We start from the raw sequence: 23777 nt of genomic DNA on the forward strand, positions 1-23777 counted from the left end.
GTTAGCTGTGACTGTATCTGGTTCTTAAGGGGTAACTTATTTGCATGTTGAGGAACCCCATTCATATTAAGGTAATACCAGATTTTGATTAAAGCAGGAGCTATGCTGGGTAAGAACGCTACCCAATACTTATTCACATTACTTTTAAATTGCCCTTTAGCACTTAATAAGTTTACATTTGGTATTTTTTTCTCAGCTGCTTATGAGTACAGTGCAATGTTGATTTGGTCACTTTATGCACTTTAGCACCTATATCTGTTTACATTTGGTGTACTGTGATAGTGTTAGTTGAGTAGTCATTCCTTGTTTACAATTGTGCTCATTACAGCAGTTAGCTAAGTGTTGTGCAATATTGCCATCTATTCATGAGGCTGCCTTCTTGTTGAGACAGCCTTATTCTTTTGCATGTCATGTCTTGTATTCTGTTTTTGCACAAAAAGTGTGTTGTTGGCTTTTCAGTACTTTAATCAGTTTATTAAAAGTTCTATTAAATTTTTGGTAATCCTTCAGCTTCTATTCAAAAAATGTTAAGTGCTGAATTTTTCTCATTGATTTTTCCTGATCGGCATCCATGTCTTATCGACCGGTATTCTTCATCCTTGCACTCCTTATGGATTAATCAAATTACTAGAGGTGATCTGATCAGATACTTTTTTCTCTTATGAAACAATAGTACAGATTATAAGAAACCTTGCATTGTATATTATCAGAGAAATCAGTTTTGTTCCTCACTTATCAGACACTTCCCCCAGCTCCTCTTATTAACTAGTCATCCACTGTGAATTATTAACCCAAGTTCATCTTACTCCGAGGAGTAGAGATGAGCGAACCGGTCGCGGTTCGGCTCGAGGTCGGTTCGCCGAACGGAGCTCCCGTTCGAGTTCGGTTCGTCGAACGTTCGATGAACCGAACTCGAACTGCATAGGAAACAATGGCAGGCATTCACAAACACATAAAAACACCTAGAAAACACCCTCAAAGGTGTCCAAAAGGTGACAAACAACTCACAACACAACACAAACACATGGGAAAGTGACAAGGACATATACTCATGCGAAAACAAAAGAGCTGGACAAGGAAAAAGAGGAGGACACACAGATATATGAGTATATGCAAGGAAACATCGATGCCATTACTGTGCAACTTGAGCCCTTTTCATTTTAGGCTTCCAATCTGGATAAATTGCCTGAGATTGCCACGTACGCCTTGGGGATCTTGTCGTGTCCTGCAGCCAGCGTTCTCTCAGAACCTGTCTTCAGTGCTGCTGGGGGTCTGCTGGCAGATAAGCACACGCGTCTGTCCACTGACAATGTGGACATGGCTCTCAGAGGACTTTTCTTCCCCTGGGTCAGCCAGGGGACGGGAAAGGCATGCGTATTTTTGAGAGTGCTTCATGCAAAGCATCTTTTTCTTTTTCAAAAGGGGGGTCAACTGATGCCAGTCAAGTGGGGTGTGTGTGGCCCAATTAGTGGCAAAGAGGGAGACTGTGGTTGGAGTCCCCTCGCTGTGTTTCTAAAAGAACCAAGCTGAACAAGTCATGGCTCTCAGAGGACTTTTCTTCCCCTGGGTCAGCCAGGGGACGGGAAAGGCACGCGTATTTTTGAGAGTGCTTCATGCAAAGCATCTTTTTCTTTTTCAAAAGGGAGGTCAACTGATGCCAGTCAAGTGGGGTGTGTGTGGCCCAATTAGTGGCAACGAGGGAGACTGTGGTTGGAGTCCCCTCGCTGTGTTTCTAAAAGAACCAAGATGAACAAGTCATGGCTCTCAGAGGACTTTTCTTCCCCTGGGTCAGCCAGGGGACAGGAAAGGCACGCGTATTTTTGAGCGTGCTTCATGCAAAGCATCTTTTTCTTTTTCAAAAGGGGGGTCAACTGATGCCAGTCAAGTGGGGTGTGTGTGGCTCAATTAGTGGCAACGAGGGAGACTGTGGTTGGAGTCCCCTCGCTGTGTTTCTAAAAGAACCAAGATGAACAAGTCATGGCTCTCAGAGGACTTTTCTTCCCCTGGGTCAGCCAGGGGACGGGAAAGGCACGCGTATTTTTGAGAGTGCTTCATGCAAAGCATCTTTTTCTTTTTCAAAAGGGGGGTCAACTGATGCCAGTCAAGTGGGGTGTGTGTGGCCCAATTAGTGGCAACGAGGGAGACTGTGGTTGGAGTCCCCTCGCTGTGTTTCTAAAAGAACCAAGATGAACAAGTCATGGCTCTCAGAGGACTTTTCTTCCCCTGGGTCAGCCAGGGGACGGGAAAGGCACGCGTATTTTTGAGAGTGCTTCATGCAAAGCATCTTTTTCTTTTTCAAAAGGGGGTCAACTGATGCCAGTCAAGTGGGGTGTGTGTGGCCCAATTAGTGGCAACGAGGGAGACTGTGGTTGGAGTCCCCTCGCTGTGTTTCTAAAAGAACCAAGATGAACAAGTCATGGCTCTCAGAGGACTTTTCTTCCCCTGGGTCAGCCAGGGGACGGGAAAGGCACGTGTATTTTTGAGAGTGCTTCATGCAAAGCATCTTTTTCTTTTTCAAAAGGGGGGTCAACTGATGCCAGTCAAGTGGGGTGTGTGTGGCCCAATTAGTGGCAATGAGGGAGACTGTGGTTGGAGTCCCCTCGCTGTGTTTCTAAAAGAACCAAGATGAACAAGTCATGGCTCTCAGAGGACTTTTCTTCCCCTGGGTCAGCCAGGGGATGGGAAAGGCACGCGTATTTTTGAGAGTGCTTCATGCAAAGCACCTTTTTCTTTTTCAAAAGGGGGGTCAACTGATGCCAGTCAAGTGGGGTGTGTGTGGCCCAATTAGTGGCAATGAGGGAGACTGTGGTTGGAGTCCCCTCGCTGTGTTTCTAAAAGAACCAAGATGAACAAGTCATGGCTCTCAGAGGACTTTTCTTCCCCTGGGTCGGCCAGGGGATGGGAAAGGCACGCGTATTTTTGAGAGTGCTTCATGCAAAGCATCTTTTTCTTTTTCAAAAGGGGGGTCAACTGATGCCAGTCAAGTGGGGTGTGTGTGGCCCAATTAGTGGCAACGAGGGAGACTGTGGTTGGAGTCCCTCGCTGTGTTTCTAAAAGAACCAAGATGAACAAGTCATGGCTCTCAGAGGACTTTTCTTCCCCTGGGTCAGCCAGGGGACGGGAAAGGCACGCGTATTTTTGAGAGTGCTTCATGCAAAGCATGTTTTTCATTTTGAAAAGGGGGATCAAGTGATGCCAGTCAAGTGGGGTGTGTGTGGCCCAATTAGTGGCAACGAGGGAGACTGTGGTTGGAGTCCCCTCGCTGTGTTTTACATGATTTTCGAAGGGCATGACATGCCTAAGAGGTTGAGTTTCATCATCTGCAACTTGTTGGCAACAGAAAGGCTGCCTTTACACCCTTTTGAGACCAAGGATTTTTGAGACCTTATGCCCATTGCAGTGCCCCAAGAGCTAATGGCCAGTCGTCACTCCTTCTCCAAGAAAGGCATGCCCGCGCTACCACAGTAGGTCACACACAACCTCACCGATTCCTTGAGAAACTCTGTGTGTGACAGGGTGCATTTCACCACATATACTTGGACCAGTAAGCATGGACAGGGGAGTTACATGTTGCTGACTGGGCACTGGGTAACTGGTGAGAGATGGAGAATAGTTTGCTGTACAAGTCTTACCGTCCCCACGACTTGTGTGTCAATCCTTCCTCTGTATGTACAAGTTCCTCCACTGCTTCTGCCTCCTCAACCTCGTGTGGGTCCTCCACCTCGGCCCAAACCCTGTGGGGTCAGTCCACCCTTCCTTGTAACTGCGCCCAAGGAATCCCACACACCTCCTTACTATGCTGGCAGCAGAGCTCAAGGCCATCAGGCGGTCAAATGTTTACTTTTTAAATGTAGGGGAAATGTGAGACACCGCTGAGGAATTGTGGACGGTTAGCTCTGGAGAGTGAGACCGAGTTTCATCAATGGTTGTCTCCACTCAACCAGCAGCCAGGGAAGGTCGGGTGCGACAATGATGCAAACCAGTCTGCGACCCTTCTTCAGGGCAATGTGGCACACGTGCATTGTATGGCTCACATGTTGAACCTGGTTGTCCAGCAATTTTTAAAACACTATCCCGGCCTACATGGCCTTCTGCAGAGGGCACGGTGTAACGCCTGCCTGGATCGACACACTCAGATGGGCTGTAAAGGATAGGCTAGAGGCAAGCCACTCACCAAGCTGGACACCCAGAACCCTGAAACCCTTTAACCCCTATACAGTGATTTGGAATTACACAGGGCCCAAGTTGATCAATACCTGTGGAAGGCTGCAGTTCCAGAGAATAGTAGTCATGCAGGGTCAAAAACATTAATTGAGGAAGAGGAACAGAATGGGATGGCCAGGACTTAATCAGAAAACAAGCAGAGGTGAAATGCGGATCGGCCAACGAGGTACATAAACAGCAAGCAGGAAAAGTAGTCAGGTAACAAGCACACAAACTCATAAAACTGAACTGGGGGTAACAGTAACAAAAGGTTCATAGCTTTGTCTGGCAGTGGTCTGCAGACAGGAGGGGCCTAAAAAAGGGTGTGGTGTCTTCCCATTGGTTGTAGCTGAATGATGGTACTTCATCTGTGAGATACCCACCACCTACATTCAGCCTGTGGTTCTGTATCTGTCAAGGTAACGCAACCCAGTGGGTGACCATAACCTGCGTCCACCTGTGCCGCAGGCATCGACTCCTTTCCCATCATCAGCACTATGCACGAAAGGAACACGTTGTCACCTGGCGACCGGAGTACAAATTGATTGAGTGGACTACGCTGGTGACTTAACAGCCGTGTGCGGCAATGATGCAAACCTGTCTGCGGCCCTTCATCAGGGCAATGTGACACACATGCCTTGTATGGCTCACGTGTTGAATCTGATTCTCCAGCAATTTTTAAAATACTATCCCGGCCTACATGGCCTTGTGCAGCGGGCACGCTGCTATGTGCTTACTTTCATCCTTCGCACCCAGCAGCTCAACAACTTTCATCGCTCCTGAAGTCTTAGGGTCTGGCAATTAAACGCCTGAAATGCGATGTTCCGACACGCAGGAATTGGAATCTGCACATGTTGCAGCGTCTGTGGCAGCACCGCAGAGCCCTGCTGAAATACGGTATGATGTATACCCTGGGCTAACTTGATCCAGAGGTGGTGCAGATCACGCTGCTGGAGTGGTGTCAGATCAAGGACCTATGCACCCTTCTACACAGTTTACAAATGTCGACGAAGATGTTTAGCACTAGCGATGCCATTCTCAGCGTGACAATTCTGGTCATCTACAAGATGGAGCACACTGTAAGCATTATTCGGTGTCAGGTGTTGGTCCAAGAGGAAGGGGAGGAAGTACAGGAGGAGTCATATGCAGAAGGGATAATAAGATGTACAAGGTCCATACGTTGAGCGGCACCTAGGCGGCAGTAATGATGGGGGATAGGGATTAACAAGGGCGCATAGTATCAGCAAAAATTGTTGAGGAAGGTGCAGGAGCCCATGAAGAAATGGAGGACGAACTTGCGATGGGCATGGAAGACTCAGCAGATGAGTGAGAGCTTGCTCACATTTCGGTTGTGCGAGGTTGGGGGGAGAGGGCAGAGGAAGGAGGCACGATTCTCACCTCTCTGCCACCAACAAACCAAGGACTTTGTCCTCCTGGATGCACAAGACACATGAGCGCCTTCTTGCTGCACTACCTACAACATGACCCTCGGATTGTACGAATTCGAAGTAATGCTAACTACTGGGTTGCCACACTGTTAGATCCCCGGTACAAGACAAAATTTGGCGAAATAATTCCAGCCATAAAAAGGGACGCACGTATACAGGAGTATCTGCGGAAAGTGGTACGGATTCTTAGATCTGCTTTTCCAGTAAACACCAGTGCTGCACAGAGTGAATCTCAACGCTTTGTCATGGATAGGAGGAAATGGGCTTTTACTTGTCCACATCTGAGGGACCGAGGGCTGGCTGCTGGGCTGAGATGGCATTGAGTACGGTGTCCCTGCAGAGTTGCACTTTTGGTCATATACCAAATGAGTTGAAAAAGGACAAATGCTGGTGGAAAGGGGAACAGGTGTGTTGGAAAGGGGAAAAAAGTTTTTGTCCGTGGGTTTGGTGGTTAAGCAAAAGTAACATTTGATGAAGAAACACCATCTGTTACGGTGGGACTGGCAGATTTGGATAAGGTGGTATATACTATGTTAGCGGTATATAACGAAAATTAACAAGAAAAGAAAGAGAAAGGTATATATCCCCATCAGCAGTCATTGTCCACCGTGCTCCCAGATGGAAAAGGAGAGGTTGGCAACTGGAAGGTTAGGTGGAGGATACAGAGCTGTGTGGCTATGAAACTAATAGTTGCCTGAACCGAGTTAGATGCCACTCGGATCTTGAGAGTGGGAGCCCTGTTAGCGTCACAGCGTCCACACGCCCACCCAGCCCAGGAACTCCCTGTTAACATCACAGGGGCCATTGAGTACGCTGACCTTGTGCATTGGGGCCACACCTGTGGACAGCAGGCGCATCAGCAGCAGCAGGCCTGTTAATGCCACTGGGCTGCACAAGCAGGACTTGTAGGACAGGAGCTGATCTTAACCGTTCTGCGTTACCAACTGTGGTGGTGGCCTGCATTGACGCCCTATTCCTGCCTACCTCTGGTCTAAAGCCGCAATGGGTTCAACACATGGAGGTGTGCTCTTTCGGAGCATAATAGAAGACTGCGCACCTCCTTGTTGGCTCCAGCCCGTTTTATAACCTGGGTCCGCCCCAAACCAGGGTGGACCACAATGCACCTCCTTGAGAAAAAAGCAGGGTGACACGTCATGAGTGGCATACCTAGCGTCCTATTTGGAACCGCAACTTCAATAATGACCTCATGGCTGCCACGACATCAGCTTTAGCATGGTGTCTCGGTACAAAACAGGACTTAGACCCGGCACGGAATGCAAGTACCTGTGCAAAGAGGCTTTTCACACTAAGTGTGGGAGCATGCGCTGTATCCCGAAATGAAGACTTAGCGTCAGGAATGGCACAGTCAGGCTGAGCTTACTCATTAGGCGAAATACTGTAGTTAAGCTGCAGCTGGGGTAAATCGGCACACGCATGCGCACTAGCTGCCTCTCCACACTTACACGTGGAGGAGAAATTGCTCTTCGGGTGTGGACTTGGAGATGCTGTCTATGAACAGAAGGAAAAGCTAAAGAAAGCCTCACTTTCTATCTCTCCGAATTATCAAATGCAGCAATGAATTCCCTGAGTTTGCTATAACATTAGCGTAGCAAAATGTGCATGAGGGTGTCCTGCACAGGTGCTAGAAATAGCTTGGCACCAGTGGGACAATAATGAAATACAACATCCAGTTCTATGATGCCACTAAATGGCAGTATTTTTTGCTATCATTATAGCTTATTAAAAACAGAGCAGGAGGGTGTCCTGCACAGGTGCTAGAAATAGCTTGGCACCAGTGGGACAATAATGGAATACAACATCCGGTTCTATGATGCCACTAAATGGCAGTATTTTTTGCTATCAATATAGCTTATTAAAAACAGAGCAGGAGGGTGTCCTGCACAGGTGCTGCACACAGATTTGCACCAGTGGGGCACTAATGGAGTACAACAGCCACTTCTTGTACGCCACTAAGTTTCCTCAGTGTTTGCTAGTATAATGGCTTAGTAACAATGAGTTTGAGTGTGCAATGCAGGCAGACGTGCTGCAAATATCTTTGCACTAGTGGGACTATACAGAAGTCCAATAGCCACGTTTAGGATGCCACTAAGTTCACTCAGTGTTTGCTAGTATAATGGCTTAGTAACAATGAGTTTGAGTGTGCAATGCAGGCAGAAGTGCTGCAAATATCTTTGCACTTGTGGGACGATACAGAAGTCCAATAGCCACATTTAGGATGCCACTAAGTTTCCTCCGTGTTTGCTAGTATAGTGGCTTAGTAACAATGAGTTTTAGTGTGCAATGCAGGCAGACGTGCTGCAAATATCTTTGCACTAGTGGGACAATACAGAAGTCCAATAGCCACGTTTAGGATGCCACTAAGTTCACTCAATGTTTGCTAGTATAATGGCTTAGTTATAATGAGTTTGAGTGTGCAATGCAGGCAGACGTGCTGCAAATATCTTTGCACTACTGGGACTATACATAAGTCCAATACCAATGTTTAGGATGCCACTAAGTTCACTCAGTGTTTGCTAGTATAATGGCTTAGTAACAATGAGTTGGAGTGTGCAAAGGGCAGGAGGGTACAGTGCCAGGGTTATGGGTCTCTGGGTAGAGGAAAGGAAGCCTGCCTTTCTATCCCTCCTAATGGGGAAATGCAGCGAGGAAATCCCTGACCTTAGCTACACAGACGCTGTCATCTTGTGTAGCTGTTAAACTCTGTTTTCAGGACCTGTCACCTATGGCTCTGACCCTGCCGGTATGAGCCCTTAAAAGGACTGATAGAAAGTGCTATCCCTAAGCTGTCCAGCGCTGTGTAGGGAAGGAAGACAAGGAAAAAAAAAAAAAATAAGGCGATCGCCATTATACATACAGCAGTGATCTGAATGCGCTGTTCCCGCACACTATACACTGAAATGTCATAATAGTGTGAGTCACAGAGTGACTTACACTATTACAGCGGAAAGCAAGCTAGGAATTAGCTGTTTTTTTTGCTGCTAGAACCGGTCTCGAACGTATCTAGAACTATCGAGCTTTTGCAAAAAAGCTCGAGTTCTAGTTCGATCTAGAACAGGCCCCAAAATCACTCGAGCCACGAACTGGAGAACCACGAACCACGAACCGCGCTCAACTCTACCAAGGAGACAAACTGTACGAGTCATGTGATACAGCCCATTATTCTCTATGGAAAGGGAAAGTGGGAGAAGGAGTAAAGAGCACAGAAGGATACAGCTACAGGTAGACAGATAAGCTTCATGCAGAGCTTCATAATAGTGATGTGCTGTCTGACTCTTTTTGGTGATTCAGCTCCCTTGGCTCCGCTCTCCTAAAAGAGCCATATCTTTTGGATCCAAAAGGACCCATATTAAATATATATGTTCACCCCAGGTAAACAAATATTAAAGATGATGTTAACGTGATGGAAAACCTCACCCACCCACTACCAAAACCCCAACAACTTGCAACAAAAAACTTAAAATGTTGAGTGGGGTTTATTCAGGTGGGTGGGATTTTGTTTGCTGAACACCGAAATGTTACGCTCAGTGAGAGCTCCCACTGTGGTGCCGGTTCCCATCGTTCACATAAGGGAGCCGGCTCTTTCGGTCATGACCGACACATCACTACTTCATAGCCAAAGATTGACCTCAAATCAGAGCTTGATTGAGATTGAAACAGCTCAACTCTGCTGTATAATGTCCTCCATATTGCTGCAGCTTGCTCTGTGTGCTAGAAAAGTGAATGAAAAGAAGGAATTCACCTCTCTGTGCCGTCTATGGGAGAAACCACTGTAAGCTTGTCTTTTTCCCAGACTCTAAGTGGATTGCAATTTATAGATCAGAGCATGTAGAGCAGAAAAGTGGTGAAAAGATAATTTGGATATGTCACATAAGGCCAAAAATGTTGTTATATTCCTCATGTACTCACACATAACACATTTTTCTGACAACTTACTTGAAAGCACACTCTACAATTAGTCTTCAGGCACATATTTTTCCAACTACGACAGTCGTTAGATCTTCATCTTAAAGCTGACCCCAATCTAGGGTGACCTCAATAAAATTCTAGCGCTATAACGATCGTTTGGAAAATAATATTTATTATAAAATGTACAGTACAATAATCATAATAATATAAACACAGTTTTCAGCAAAGTCTTTTAAAGACCAAATAATTTATAGAAATGAGACAGGGTTTGCAGTATTTTTTGTCTCATGGTTAGATTACTAAGATAAAACATATGCAAAAAGCAATAACCGCGGTCATATTTTTCTGTTGCATATTCATAAGTTCATATTTCTCGTAGCCCATATGGGAACTGAGAAGGGTGACTTTCAGCATGGCAGAACATTAGTAATTCAGTATGTGGATGCACACATAACAGTCGCTATAGACAAACTCTAATGGAAAGGCAAATTGCTCCTATAGGAAAACCTATGATGGAATATTGGTAATTATCTTTTGTTAGAGGCAACTTGTAATTTTCACTATCATTTTTCTCTAAAGATAGTGGAGTTAGATCACTAAGAGGAAATGGAAAACGATACATCTTCAAACACAAAGTAAAAAAGACATATAACTGGAGGATGTGTATGGTATTAATACTTCTTTGGTAGTAAGGTGCAGATCAAGTCAATGTGATACTGTATCATCCCGAAATACAAATGGTAAATAACATGATTGAGCTTCAAAAGCCTTAAAATCTGATATATTGTACATCTATGCCTTTGGTCTCATTAATAGTACTCTTGGTTTCTGGTTTGAATGTACATTGTTATACCGTTTGATTATATTATATTATCGGAGGATGTCTGAAAAGAGAAGTGATACAGTATACTTTGCACTTGCATGGCAGTCATGGGCTTTTAGGTGGATATTCTTATTTGTATTAATATACATGTATATAAGTTGTTTTCGTATCACTGCCTAATATATTTTTAGCTGTGCATTTATAATAACCTGCATCTCTCTTTGAAGAATGTTGAATAACTAATGTCCCTTGAGGATGAAGAAATTTGTTTCCATACAAGCGAGACTGAGCTCCTGCCGTCACGTGAGATTTATCCGGAAGCTCCCAGGATATTTCAGCTTTTGGTATCCCGATTGACATGCAGTTTAACTGAACGGAGCTTCCTGGTCGAGCATAAATAACAGGTGCAGGGCTCGTAGTTATACGGGGAGGATAAGCAATGACTATCACTGGAACGTTCATTGTGGATGAACCATATTGTGTTTTTGCTTTACATTGATAACTTCCCCTGTCATAAACAGTAGTGTCTCGTACAACAAGGGAGCCATTTTGTAATAGAGAAATGCGACCTTTAACTTGTGGACCATCGATAACTACTCCATTAGGTAAGGTCCAAGAGATCTGAGGCTTTGTTTCTCCTTGTGTAACACAGTGAAGCTGTAAAGTCTCCCCATTGATTATACTAACTAGGTTATTATAATTGTTACTTATTTGAGGTTTACGACCAATTTGCAAAGTGACCATTCTGTCAGCGGATCCCGCAATATTTGCAGCTCGGCATCGATAGGCTCCTCCATCTGGTACTGCTGTAGAACCAATGTGTAAAGTACCATCTTGTCCATGGAAAATTCGGTGTAGATGATTTCCACTAATAATTTGTGTTCCATTTGGAAGTATCCATATTATGTCTGGTTGTGGAATACCTGTAGCTGAGCAGTTAAGTTTAGCAGACTGGCCTTCGGCCACAACAACAATTTCATTGTCAGTGTTAAATTGAGGTTTCACTGCTGGCTCATTCACAGTCAATTGCACAATTAACTTTGCCTCTCCCCCTTCATTCCTTCCAATGCATACTAACTGTACTGAATCTGTTTTCCGTAGAACTTTAATTTCAAGGGTTCCATTGCGATGAACTGTGATTCTGTTACCATAGTAAGGAGCAGGAAGAATTACTCCTTCAGGAAAAGCCCACATGACACGAGGTGTTGGGATTCCTTCAGCTTTGCAGTCTATCAATAATCGGGTATCTTTCATGGCAGATTCTTGTATTGTCGTTATAGCATTAGAATATCCATTAATCTTTGGTGGAAGAACATTTACATGAATATGAACCACTTTTTTATCCTCACCCCCTTTGTTTTGTGCCAAACATGTGTAGTTTCCACTATCAGATCGTTGAGTCTTTTGGATTAAAAGAGTCCCATCTTGGAAGATTTGATATTTTTCAGATGAAGAAGGTATGGGTCGATTTGCTGGTGAAAGCCATGTTACTTTGGGAATAGGCTCACCTTTGACTTCACACGAAACAGAGACAACGTCGCCATAGGACACATTGGTAACTGAATAGGTTTTATTTTTAATAACTGCTTTTTCAGCTACTACTTTGACACTTACTCGCATCTCATCTTGTCCAATTTGGTTCACAGCGTAGCACGTATAATCACCTTCCTCTTTCATTCCTACCTCATTGAAGTACAAAGTTCCATTATTGAATACCACATATCTTCTTGACCGTGCCCCACTGTCATCTGATTGCATTACATTATTGACCATACTTCCGTCAGGTAGACTCCATGAGATTTCAGGATTAGGAACACCTGTTGCGACACAATCAACCTTTAGATCTCCACCATATATAACTTTATGATCCACATCATTTTTTTGCTGGATTTTAGCAGCTTTCATCATGACATTCACTTTGAGCACCAAATAGTCATCTCCTAGCTTGTTTCGGGCCATGCACAAATAGTCCCCAGCATCTTTTTCAGTCACTGAATAGATGATCAATGTTCCATTCGCAAAAGTCTTGATTCTTGAGTCAAAGCTATTCAATACAAAATAAAAATATATTATTAATCTAAGTAACCAATACAACATATCTGTTCTTAGCCAAAAACTTATAAAATCCAGCATTTTATGCAAACACTTCTACAAAGTAACATATCAAAGCAAGTTTAATTTTTATTTTTTGTATTTTAGTTATTTCTGATCAGCTTCAGAATTTGATGGAGGTTTCTTTTACAAGTGACAATCATTGTCATCCATTCTGAAAGCAATTTCATGGAGCAAAGCTTGGTTTGAATCTTTAGTTACATAAATGAAAAACAAAATCCATGTGTTGAAAAGTACTGTAAATTTTTCCAATGTAAAAAATAAAAATTGCAAAAGGGTAATGTAAGGAAGAAAGGGTACGTGTACAACATATTCAGATCCTGAGGTATACAGATAGATGCGAACTCTGCTTAGGTTGGTCATTTCATTATTTACAATAATCATTGAGGCCATCTACAGCCCAGTAAAATTAGCAAGCAATGTATACAAAAGAAGGTGAGCTCCATTTCAAAAAACAAAACATCTGCTATTGGTGCCCAACCTTGACATGTGATGATCTGGGTCTTGTTTTTCACCGTAAAAGCATACATGAAAGAAAAAGACCACCCATACCTACTGTACAAGAAAATGATGACTTTCTTTTCTATGTGTGAGTACAAGATTACAAACATGAACACATTTTGCAAAAGGCAACAAGAGGTACCCTAACAACAGACTAATACTAAAATATAACTTTTAATCTATAAATTAATCAAAACTGGCCTATGATTAAAAACACAGATAGTAGGGCAGTGTATTTGCAATTTTTATAAGCCTGTAAATGAAATATAGGGTATCTAATCAAAGATAGAATTCAATACATATATGGCCGGGGACCATTTTACTTTGTGCTCACCCTAATAGTGCATTTAATCCCACCCTGTGTCTGCCTACCTAAAAGTATTCAGCTATTAGCTTCCCCAATATGTTTCACCATAACAGGCTACATCAGGTGAAGGAGGTTATAAGGCTGTAACCCCTGATGTAGTCTGTTATGGTGAAACATGTTGCAGAGTCTAATAGCTGAATATTTTTATATTTTTAAATAGGCAGATGCAGTGTGGGATTAAATGTACTATTAGGCAAACATGATGGTGATGAAACGTGCGTTGGAGGCAAGAGACAGACACACAGGCCAGTGATCACTAATCACAAGTATTTAAAAGGTATGCAGGTTTAATATTCTTAAATGCACTTTCACACTTTTTCGTTTATTTATTGATTATCTAAGGATATCTATTATAGGGTGTCTTTTTAAAATATACAATATTAATATGATAAAAAAATTGAAAATCTTGTCTAGATTAGGTGACCTTGGAAACATTCCTCAATAGATAAGTTTTAGGATCCATATCTAAAAACAATACAGTGGAACCTTGGATTAAGAGCATAATGCGTTACGGCAGTGTGCTCTTAAACCAAGTTACTCTTATCAAAGCAAATTTTCCCATAGGAAATAATTGAAATGCAGACAATTCGTTCCACAACCCAAAAATATTTACCGTATTTATACAAATGTATTAAAGTAATGCCAAATAATGTACTGTATTCATATAAAATTATTACAGTACACTAATAAAAAATACTGTACAGTACAGTAAAAAGCATATAAAGCAAATTAAACTGCACTTTAGCTTACAATGAATTGTTGGTGTGCGAGAGGAACAGTATAAGCAATGTGCTGTACTGTTTATCAATAAGAAAGTACAATAATGTATCAACAAATGGAAATTGATAGACATGCTATATAGTATATACTGTACTGTACGATGGCATACTGTATACAGTATACAGTACATAATTAATACAAAGGATCGGCACTCCAAATCTTCTGAAATCTTCTGAAATATTTTTGTAGTTTATTCCATCATATCATACAGGCATAAATTTACGCCTGTATGATATGATGGAATAAACTACAAAAATATTTCAGAAGATTTGGAGTGCCGGTCCTTTGTATTAAATATACTGTGGATGCCTTCCTTGGACACGTGCACCTTGAAGGATTGTGTGCCGCCTGGAACTTCTGTTTCTGTATACAGTACATAAGTACAGAAAGTTACCTTCAGAGAGGGTCAGAGCCCGGTGAAAGGACAGAATCGGAAATGTGCATGGTGAGTATTTGCTCTTATTGGAAAGCATTGCTCTTAAACCAAGTTACAAATTTGTAAAAAGCTTTGCTTGCCTTGCAAAATGCTCTCAAACCAAGGTTCCACTGTATTTATATTTATTTATATGTATATACATGGATATTACTTTTGTACCAGAGTTATTACAAAATGCAATATCAGAAATTATAAAAAAAATATGATTACATCTCACCTGAAAAAGGAGTCTACCAGACGTTTAGAAGGAAGCCTCCACATTATTCTTGGCCATGGATCACCGGCTGCACTACACTCTAAGCGTAGAGTCCCACCATATGAAACATCTGTCTTCTGTGGAGAACTTGCAGTGATCTTTGCGTTTGATGAAAATTTCCTTACATCCAGATGCACTATTCTCCTGGCAGCACCTACAATGTTTGCTGCTATGCACTCATACTTCCCGATGTCTCTTGGTGAGCTGTTACGTATATACAGTGTTCCATTGGGAAACACAAATAAATTTCCATTTGCATACTGGGAAGGGCGGACCTGTGTACCATCTAAGAGAATCCAACGAATAGTAGGTGGAGGAGCACCTTTTGCTGAGCAATGAATATAAATGCTATGGCTCTGTGGCAATGAAATATTTTCCACCTTTTCCTGTTGAATTATGGGAGGCAATGGTGATACCTGAAGCTTGATAGTTAAACTGTCTGCTCCTGCCACATTGCTGGCAACACACATATAGACGCCTCTGTCAGGAAATGTTGCCTCTTTAATGGATAAACTTCCATTAGAAAGCAGCATTACACGAGATTCAATAGTGGTGACCGTACGTAGTATTTTTCTATCTGGCAGTATCCAAGAAATATGAGGTGGTGGAATACCGGTAGTATTACAGTCCATTGTAATTGTATCTCCAAGATATACTAAACTATCCTTGAAACGAGGTAGCATTATTTTAGGTTTCTGAGCCACAACCGACAAAGTAACAGTCATCTTATCGGTACCATGTTTGTTCTGAGCAGTACACATATATTGCCCATGGTCTTGAAGTTGCAGATTCTGTATATGCAATGTTCCATTATCTAACACTTCGAACCGTTGTATTTTATTTTTTGAGGACATTATTGCACCTGAAAAAAGTAAAAGAAAAATAAGTGTAAGCAAAAACATACTGTATAAAAATTCATATAAAACTTTAACCGGCATCATTTAAATGAATGCAATATAAAAGTACTTTTTTTCTGCCATTTTATGCTTCTTTCCACATTATTTAAAATATCATTTCAGGTTTTTTTTTTTTAAATTTCACTATCGGATAGGTATCAGTAATGTATGCTCCTTATGTGTAGTAAAAATCTAATAATTCTGATTGTGTCAGAATGGCTGCACCCAGTAATCTACGTGATACATTGTTGGATTTAGGGTCTCCTTGCCTACATCATGCTGCTCTTAGATGAGGTAGCAAAAAGCTGCTGACAGATTTCTTTTAGGTATTTTACTACACACCTGGAACATACATTACTAATACCTATATGGTGATGCAAAAAAGCCCCTGGAATAGTACTTTAACTGTGTTAACTGATCAATGCAGAAGGGTCTGTAGAAGAGGTGTGCATTTGGGATAAACTTTCTGGCTCCATTTCACTAAAGGTCGCTTTACACACTGCAATATCGGTACCGATATCGCCAGCGTGCGTACCCGCCCCCATCGGTTGTGCGACACGGGCCGATCGCTGCCCGTGTCGCACAACATCACCCGGACCCATCACACGGACTTACCTTCCCTGCGACGTCGCTGTGACCGGCGAACCGCCTCCTTTCTAAGGGGGCGGTGCGTTCAGCGTCACAGCGACATCCCAGCAGCGTCACTGAACATCGCTATGTGTGACACCGCAGGAACGAGGAACCTCACCTTACCTGCGGCCGCCCGCAATGAGGAAGGAAGGAGGTGGGCGGGATGTTCGGCCCGCTCATCTCCGCCCCTCCGCTTCTATTGGGCGGTCGCTTAGTGACATCACTGTGACGCCAAACGAACCACCCCCTTAGATAGGAGGCGGTTCGCCAGTCACAGCGACGTCGCTAGGCAGGTAAGTAGTGTGACGGGTCCGAGCGATGTTGTGCGCCACGGGTAGCGATTTGCCCATGATGCACAACCGACGGGGGCGGGTATGCTCGCTAGCGATCTTGCTAGCGAGATCGCAGTGTGTAAAGTGCCCTTAACAGTGACCTTTTCACAAGCTCATTAACTGCCTTATTACAAAATAAAGGATCTGAGTGAGTCTATCGCTGATAATGTACATGTGAATTTCATTAAAGAATAGGAAGCAAGAGTCTACAATAGCCTCTGTGTTCAGAGTAATAAAATCTCCTTTTCAATACTGATTGTAGAAAAAAAATCTTTAAAACATACGTTGCATTAAAACCTGATTAAAATAGTTTGTCATTTTTTGACACAGTTTGCTTAAAGACACTTTGTATGTATTACCTGTAGCAAGCTTTGTCCAAGTAATCAAAGGTTTAGGTTCCCCAGTAGTTTTACATGGAAAAATAGCATCCAGTCCAAATGGTACGGATACGAGCTGGTGGTATCCAGTGGTCACAATATTGGCTTTGCTTTCTTGGACCTTGTTGATTTGTTCTGTTGATTCTGCTTTATAGGATGTAAGACGAGGTCCTTTATTAGCATTAAAGAAATGCCACAATGGCTGGGTGGTGGTAGTAGAAGCCTGAGATGTACGACTTTGCACAAAATATGCAAGGGTTGTAGTAGATGCGGTTGATGTAAAGGTTCGGGTAACTACTTGAGGAGGGGAAGTAGTGGTTTTTATCCCGCTTGAAACTGTGCTCCAAACTTTATTATTTGTATTTACCGGGGCTAAATTAGTTGAGGGACTAGGCTTAGCTGTAACAGTTAATTGAAAAAGCCTAGTTCTATTAAAACGATATGGGATTCTTGGGTTAATATTATATGGATTTCCATAAAAAGGGATACGTACTGAGGTACCTTTATTATCCGTTATAAAGTTATTTCCATATGGTCTATAATTGGGTGTAATTCTTTGTCCCTGATTAAATTTATTTGGTGTCACTGGTCTTGGTCTGTATATTGGAATAACTGTAGTTGTAGTTGTTACTGGAGTAGTTGTAGACATATGTGGAGTGGATTGTTTCTTTTCTGGGACATTTTGCATTGTATGTGCAGTATAAGCTGTAATTTCAGGTTTATTGGTTATTACAATAGGCTGATTTGTAACATAGTAGCGCAGAGGTCCATTAGTTCCAATTTGAGGTGGTCTAATATTTCCTCTGGATGGATTGTAGTATGGTGGAACTATTCCATGATGGTAGTTGTTCACTACTCGAGGTTGATGACGATACTTTGGGTTATAAGGTAGGCTGTTGTTTGATTTTACACCAAAGGTATCTTTAAATTGTTCCTGTTTAGACTGCACAAACACTTTATTCTGGTTGGAAGAATAAGAATCTAGCTCATTTATCTTTGAGGGAAGAGTACTTGATTGGAATAATTTAGCTCCCTTGGTTGGTGAAATTGGTTGTAAAATTTCTTGATATTTGTCCTTAGGAATTAAAGGTTGTATTGGTAAATGCTGCCTGCTCGGAGAAGTCATGGAAAAATGTGTAGTGGGGAGAATAACATTTTTAGTAACTGGATTAGCTGTCACATATTTCCCAGGATTGGGCGTTACATTCTGCTTAAATGGGTGGTTAAATATTGCTGTATTTGAGTGATAATTGTGGAACGTTCTTTGATTATACTTGTCTTTATTAAAAGAAGTTGATGTTTTTTGAGTTGGTTGCACTGTTTTTGACTGCCTATATGTATCTTTTTGGGTAAAAATTGCATATTTTAATGAACCTTGGGTTTTAGCAGAAAAGGTGGGTAATGTTGAACGCTCTTCTATAAGACGCACTGGAGATTCTGTTAAAAGGTCTGCAAGTTCTATTTCAGTCTCTTTTGAAATATGAATGTCATCTGTTACAGGTTGCCAATATTGACGTGGTTTCGTTTTTGGTGATTCTGTTGTGGTGCTCTTTGTATGTGGTACATCCATAGTTTGAATTTTATTCTCTTTTTCTGAATCACCAATAGTTTTTAATACATATAATTCTTTGTCACCTTTTATATCTATAGAGTCCAAAATCTCTTTTGCTGTAACTGGGGGAGCAAGTGGTATTTTTGCCTTGATGCCAGGTCTTTGTGTGGGAGTAATAGATACAAGCTGTTCATCCTTTTCTGATGAAGGAAGCAATACGCGATATGTTGGCTGAACATGTGTTGGGTGAGTAGTTACCCTAGGTTGATGTACAATATCTTGATTTGACAAAAATTCTGTGCTCTTTTCCTGTTCAGGAATTGGTCTTTTTTGAGTTACCATATTTAAATGACTTTGTGTAGAAGACACTGTGGGATGAACTTGGTTTTGGCGGTGACGGAATCTTGGTCGGAACTTTCGTCTCCCATTGTTTCTTCTCCTAGGATATGGAATATAGGCATTCGTTGTAAATGCTGTTGTGGTAGTTGGTTCTTGTGTAGTAATCAGCATAGACCTATGAGTTGTTCCTGGGACTATTACAAAAGTATGTGGACTTGTTGTCATCCATAAAGGTTGCTCTGTTTCTATTGAGGTGTCTGGATAATTTAGGTTAATGATGTCACTTTCAGTGGTAGATACTTCTTCAAGATTTTCAGAGATGATTGGAACAGTAAACATGACATCCGAATCAGGAGTATTTGCAATAGGGGGTGATGTTGTATAAGTAATGCCGTTTGATTTAGGTATAATACTATCTATGGCTTTAGAGACTATCTGATCATATTCAGGAATAGCAGTTTCAGGTGGAAATAGAGGAGAAATGTCATTGTCCACTTGTAAATTAACATTATTGCTGTTTTCATTAATTTCTGGTGCTGTTGGATATTTATGATTGAATATTTCATCTGTATTATGTTGTGTGGAATCATAGCTTGGTGTTATAGCTATTCCAACATCTTCTGTATCATCTATTTCAATACTAGGCATAGTAGTAATGGTACTGCTTGAAATTAAAGTAGGGTCTTCAATCACAAAGTTTTCTTTTTGTTCTGGATTAGAATCAGTTTGATAGATTTCAGTTTCAATACCATTTGTTGGATCAACACTTTCAATACCAGTATCATCTTCTGTAAAGGCTTTAAAATCTTCATCTATAGAATAAATGGAATCTTCTATATCTATATTTTCAATAGGTGATACCACAGGATTTGTTGCACTCAAAGTATTAACGTTGATAGAAGATTCTGTTGTTGCTTCCTCTTGAATCTCCTCTACAAATGGAACTTCACTATAATCATCTACATCCTCCTTAGTTGCTGACAAATCATTGTCTACCTTTGTTAGGTCTTGATACTGTGTTATGGTCACTTTTGGAGAAGAAGTTATATATAATACATCATCATCTGCTGATGCTTCCACTATATTGCTTGCTTCTTCTTTAATTGTATACAGTGATTCAGATATCGAAGAAGTTGTGTCTTCATGTTTGTAGGTTGGGATAGTTACGGCTCTTGGGGTAGTTAGAAAAGGAACATCAGTAGTTTTCAGATTATTTCTTCCTCTAACTTTGGCCAAAATAGTGGCCCATTTCTTGGGATCAATCTGCTTATTACCACCTATTATTCTTCTTCTGGATTCAAACTTTCTTCTGCCTTCTGCTATATTGCTGTCTTCATCCCTATCTGTATTTTTCCATGAATTAATTTTTTTCCTGTCTTTTCTGCCAACCTTGCCTGGAACTCTAGCATTTTTATCTTTTCCAGATTGTATTCTGTCTTGAACGTTGTATTTCTTTGTTTCTTCTTCTACGTCCCTTTCACCAGATCCCCTATCATCATCTATCAGATCATATGTGGGCTTTGAAGAAACCTTTACCATAGGACGTTTCTTTATTATTGTTACTTTATTTAACTGTTCGGAAAACTTTCTTAAGATTGCTACCTGCACACTGTAGTGATCTGCTCCATATTGATTGAGTGCTATGCATCGATAAAGGCCAGTATCGGTAAGTTTTACAGTTGGAATTAACAATGATCCATTAATAGATAAATATACACCTGTTTTATTTGTCCCTGAATTGATAATATTATTGTTTGGTAAAATCCAATTCACGTTGGCGTTGGGATTTGCCACAGCATTACATGGAAGAGTTACAGGTTCTCCAACACTTTTAGTGACCACTTTAATGTTGCTTTCAGATATCTCATTTGATGGAGGCTGCACCAGCACTCTTACAGCCAAGGTGTCAACCTCATGCTTTACTTGAGCAATACAGTGATAGATTCCAGAATCTTGGAAATCTGCTTCTTTTATCATCAACTGTCCACTTGCTGATATAGAGAATCTGCTATCTCGATCAATGTATGGAGCTTTTAATGTTGTTCCATCTGGGAAACTCCATTCTATAGTAGGTGTCTCGGAAGACTTTACATGGCAGGTCATTTGGCAGACACTCCCTTTAATTACACTATATGATGTTTTGGTGTTTTCATTCCTATTTATCATGATCCAGCTATTCTTTGGATACTGAATCTCTTTTGTGTGAATTGATTGGGAGAACTGCGTGGAGAAAGACAGGGTAACTTTCTTGGCCGTGCTTTTCCTTCTATTCAGCTGAATCTTTATGGCAGTTTGCATCACCCATTCAGGTTCTGCTGATATGACAGCTCGAACTCCTGTGTAATAATATGAATCATGATCCAGATTCTGTTTGTATCTGTATGTTAGCTTAGAGCTGTCTGTAAACTGGAGTTCTCTTTCCAACTTCACAGGAACCTCACTGTAGTAGGCTATTAACTTCCATAATTTTTCATAGTTTTCCCGAGTCATTGGACATTCAAAATCTAAAGCGAAGGTTGCATTAACATCAATTTCTTCTTGATGAAGTTGGTTCCACTGAATTTTGCTATAGTCTTCAGTTTTCTTCACTTGGCAAACCAAATTGACTAGGTTTCCATGCTCATCGGTCATATTTAAAATAATTTGTCCTAGAAAATCCTTATTTAACTCCAACAATTGAGACTCGGTGTCATCGTCTTCAGAGTTCTCATCAGTCCTGTTTATCCTTAATGGTGAAGAAATAGTAGGCTGAGTACAGGACATATCTTTTAAACTTTGAATTTCTTGGTTTTGTAGATGTCTCGGGCTAGAACACATAGCACACAGTTGTCCGTTTTCATATGATCTGTCTTTTTTGCATTTTAGCACACCTAGGAGAACATGAAAAAAAGAAATATTTTCATTATAAAACATTTTTATTTGGTACAATTAGAAGCATAAAACAATGTGTATTGTGCAATTAGATAAATTGTGATAAAACCAAGCATTGTTTTCATGGCAGAGTACCACTGAGGAGGTTGAATTTGACTGAAAATCACATGGGAGGGCAAAATAGTGCATGAGTTTGTGGCAAAACCAAAGTATTACCAGAAAACACATGCTTGCATTTAGCCCTTGAAAATATGGTGTCACGCTCACCGGTCCCCTGTCACGCTCCCCGGCTCCCCTGCCACGCTCCCCGGCTTCCCTGGCTCGCTCCCCGGCTCCTCTGTCCGGCGTCCCCCGCTCCACAGCCTCCAGGCCCCATCACCTGTGATCCCCAGGCGTCCCAGTCCCCGCTCCCGGCGTCCGTCGGCAGCTTTGCTCCAGCCCGGCTCTCCTGCCTCCTGTTCGCCGCTCCCTGCCCTAGCTTCTGGCACCCGGGCCTCGCGCATGCGCATTAGGGCGCACACGCGGTCATTGACCCTTTCTTAAAGGGTCAATGTCCTCCAACAGGATATTGAAGGATCAGGTATTGGGTATATAGGGGGATCCTTTCCAAGTGGGCGGGGCCTGTTCTTCGTGTTTTGCTAAGCTAGGAGTCAGGTCTCCTTGTGTCTGCTGGTATACTTACCTATCTCTCTCCTAGAGCCGCTCCTGCCACGCAATCCGGTCCTGACGATTCCCGTACCCCGAACGGTGACTGTCCGCCATCCCGTCAGTCCATTCCATCTCTGATCCCTGTGGTGACCCGTCTTCTCGCTCCATCGGTTCCGGACTCTGCCTGACAACATCTCGGCCTCCGAACCTGAGCTCTGCCATCCGGACCACCTTCGGTGACTCCGTGGTCCCAGGGACTTCTACACTCCACTCTTTGGAACGGACTGTCCTGCTACCTGTAGTGCTCCGGCTACCGGACCCCTTGCCTTCAGTGAAGAGTTCGGCCCAGTGGATCCACCTCCTGGGTCTGCCCGTCCACCTGGCCCTAACAGTAAGAACAGGCCATGGATCCCGCCGAAGCACTAGCGGCCCAGCTGGGCACCCTGCAGCAGGAACTCGGACATCAGCGCGAGACTCAGTCCCGCATGCTGGCCTTCATGATGACCTCAGTGGATACCCGCCTGCACACGCTGCAAGCGTCTGCCACGTCCCTGGCATCTCAGGTTACCACTGCACAGTCCACGGTCACGGTTCCCGTAGCGGCTACCTTGGAAGCTTCTAAACTCCGCTTGGCCTCTCCACCCCGATATGCCGGAGATCCCAAGACCTGCAGAGGATTCTTAAACCAGTGCTCCCTCCATTTCAAGCTGCTTCTGCACCTGTTTGCCTCTGACCAAGCCAAGGTGGCGTTTGTGATGTCCCATCTAGAGGGTGAGGCACTGGCCTGGATGAACCCCTTGTGGGAAAAGAAGGACCCTGTAACCACTAACATCCAGGACTTCCTGCAGGCGTTTAGAACCACCTTCGACGAACCCGGCCGTGCCGCCGCATCCGCCTCATCACTCCTCAGGCTACGTCAGGGGACCATGACGGTGGGGCAGTATGCCATCCGCTTCCGCACTTTGGCCTCAGAATTGGGCTGGAACAATAAAGCCCTCACCGCCGCCTTCTGGGAAGGACTCTCCAGTTGTATTAAGGACGAGCTGGCAGGCCGCGATGTTCCTTCTACTCTGGATGCCCTGATCGCACTAGCCACCCGCGTGGACCTCAGATTCCAGGAACGATCCAAAGAGGTGTCCCGTGAGAGACGTCCGATACGGTATTCCTCTCCTCCGCAGAAGCCCGCCGTACTTCAGTCAACGTCGTCTGGTGTCTCTGTCCACGAGCCCATGCAGATTGACCGTTTGCGGCAGTCCGAACAACGCCGAGCAGAACGGCT

General features: G+C 42.8%; 1 protein-coding gene across 1 annotated transcript in view; it reads right to left on the reverse strand.

Moving 5' to 3' along the window:
• Positions 1-9739: 9739 nt before the first annotated feature.
• MXRA5 (matrix remodeling associated 5) overlaps positions 9740-23777 on the reverse strand; it is a 129661-nt gene continuing 115623 nt past the window's right edge. The window contains exons 5-7 of the mRNA XM_075335474.1: positions 17071-21849; positions 14815-15715; positions 9740-12445 (exon numbers count right to left, since the gene is read on the reverse strand). Of these exons, the coding sequence (XP_075191589.1) occupies positions 10540-12445; positions 14815-15715; positions 17071-21849 (7586 nt within the window). The 3' untranslated portion in view covers positions 9740-10539. The remainder of the gene's footprint in view (positions 12446-14814; positions 15716-17070; positions 21850-23777) is intronic.

The sequence above is a fragment of the Anomaloglossus baeobatrachus genome, chromosome 2 (genome assembly GCF_048569485.1).
Source record: "Anomaloglossus baeobatrachus isolate aAnoBae1 chromosome 2, aAnoBae1.hap1, whole genome shotgun sequence".
NCBI lineage: Eukaryota > Metazoa > Chordata > Amphibia > Anura > Aromobatidae > Anomaloglossus > Anomaloglossus baeobatrachus.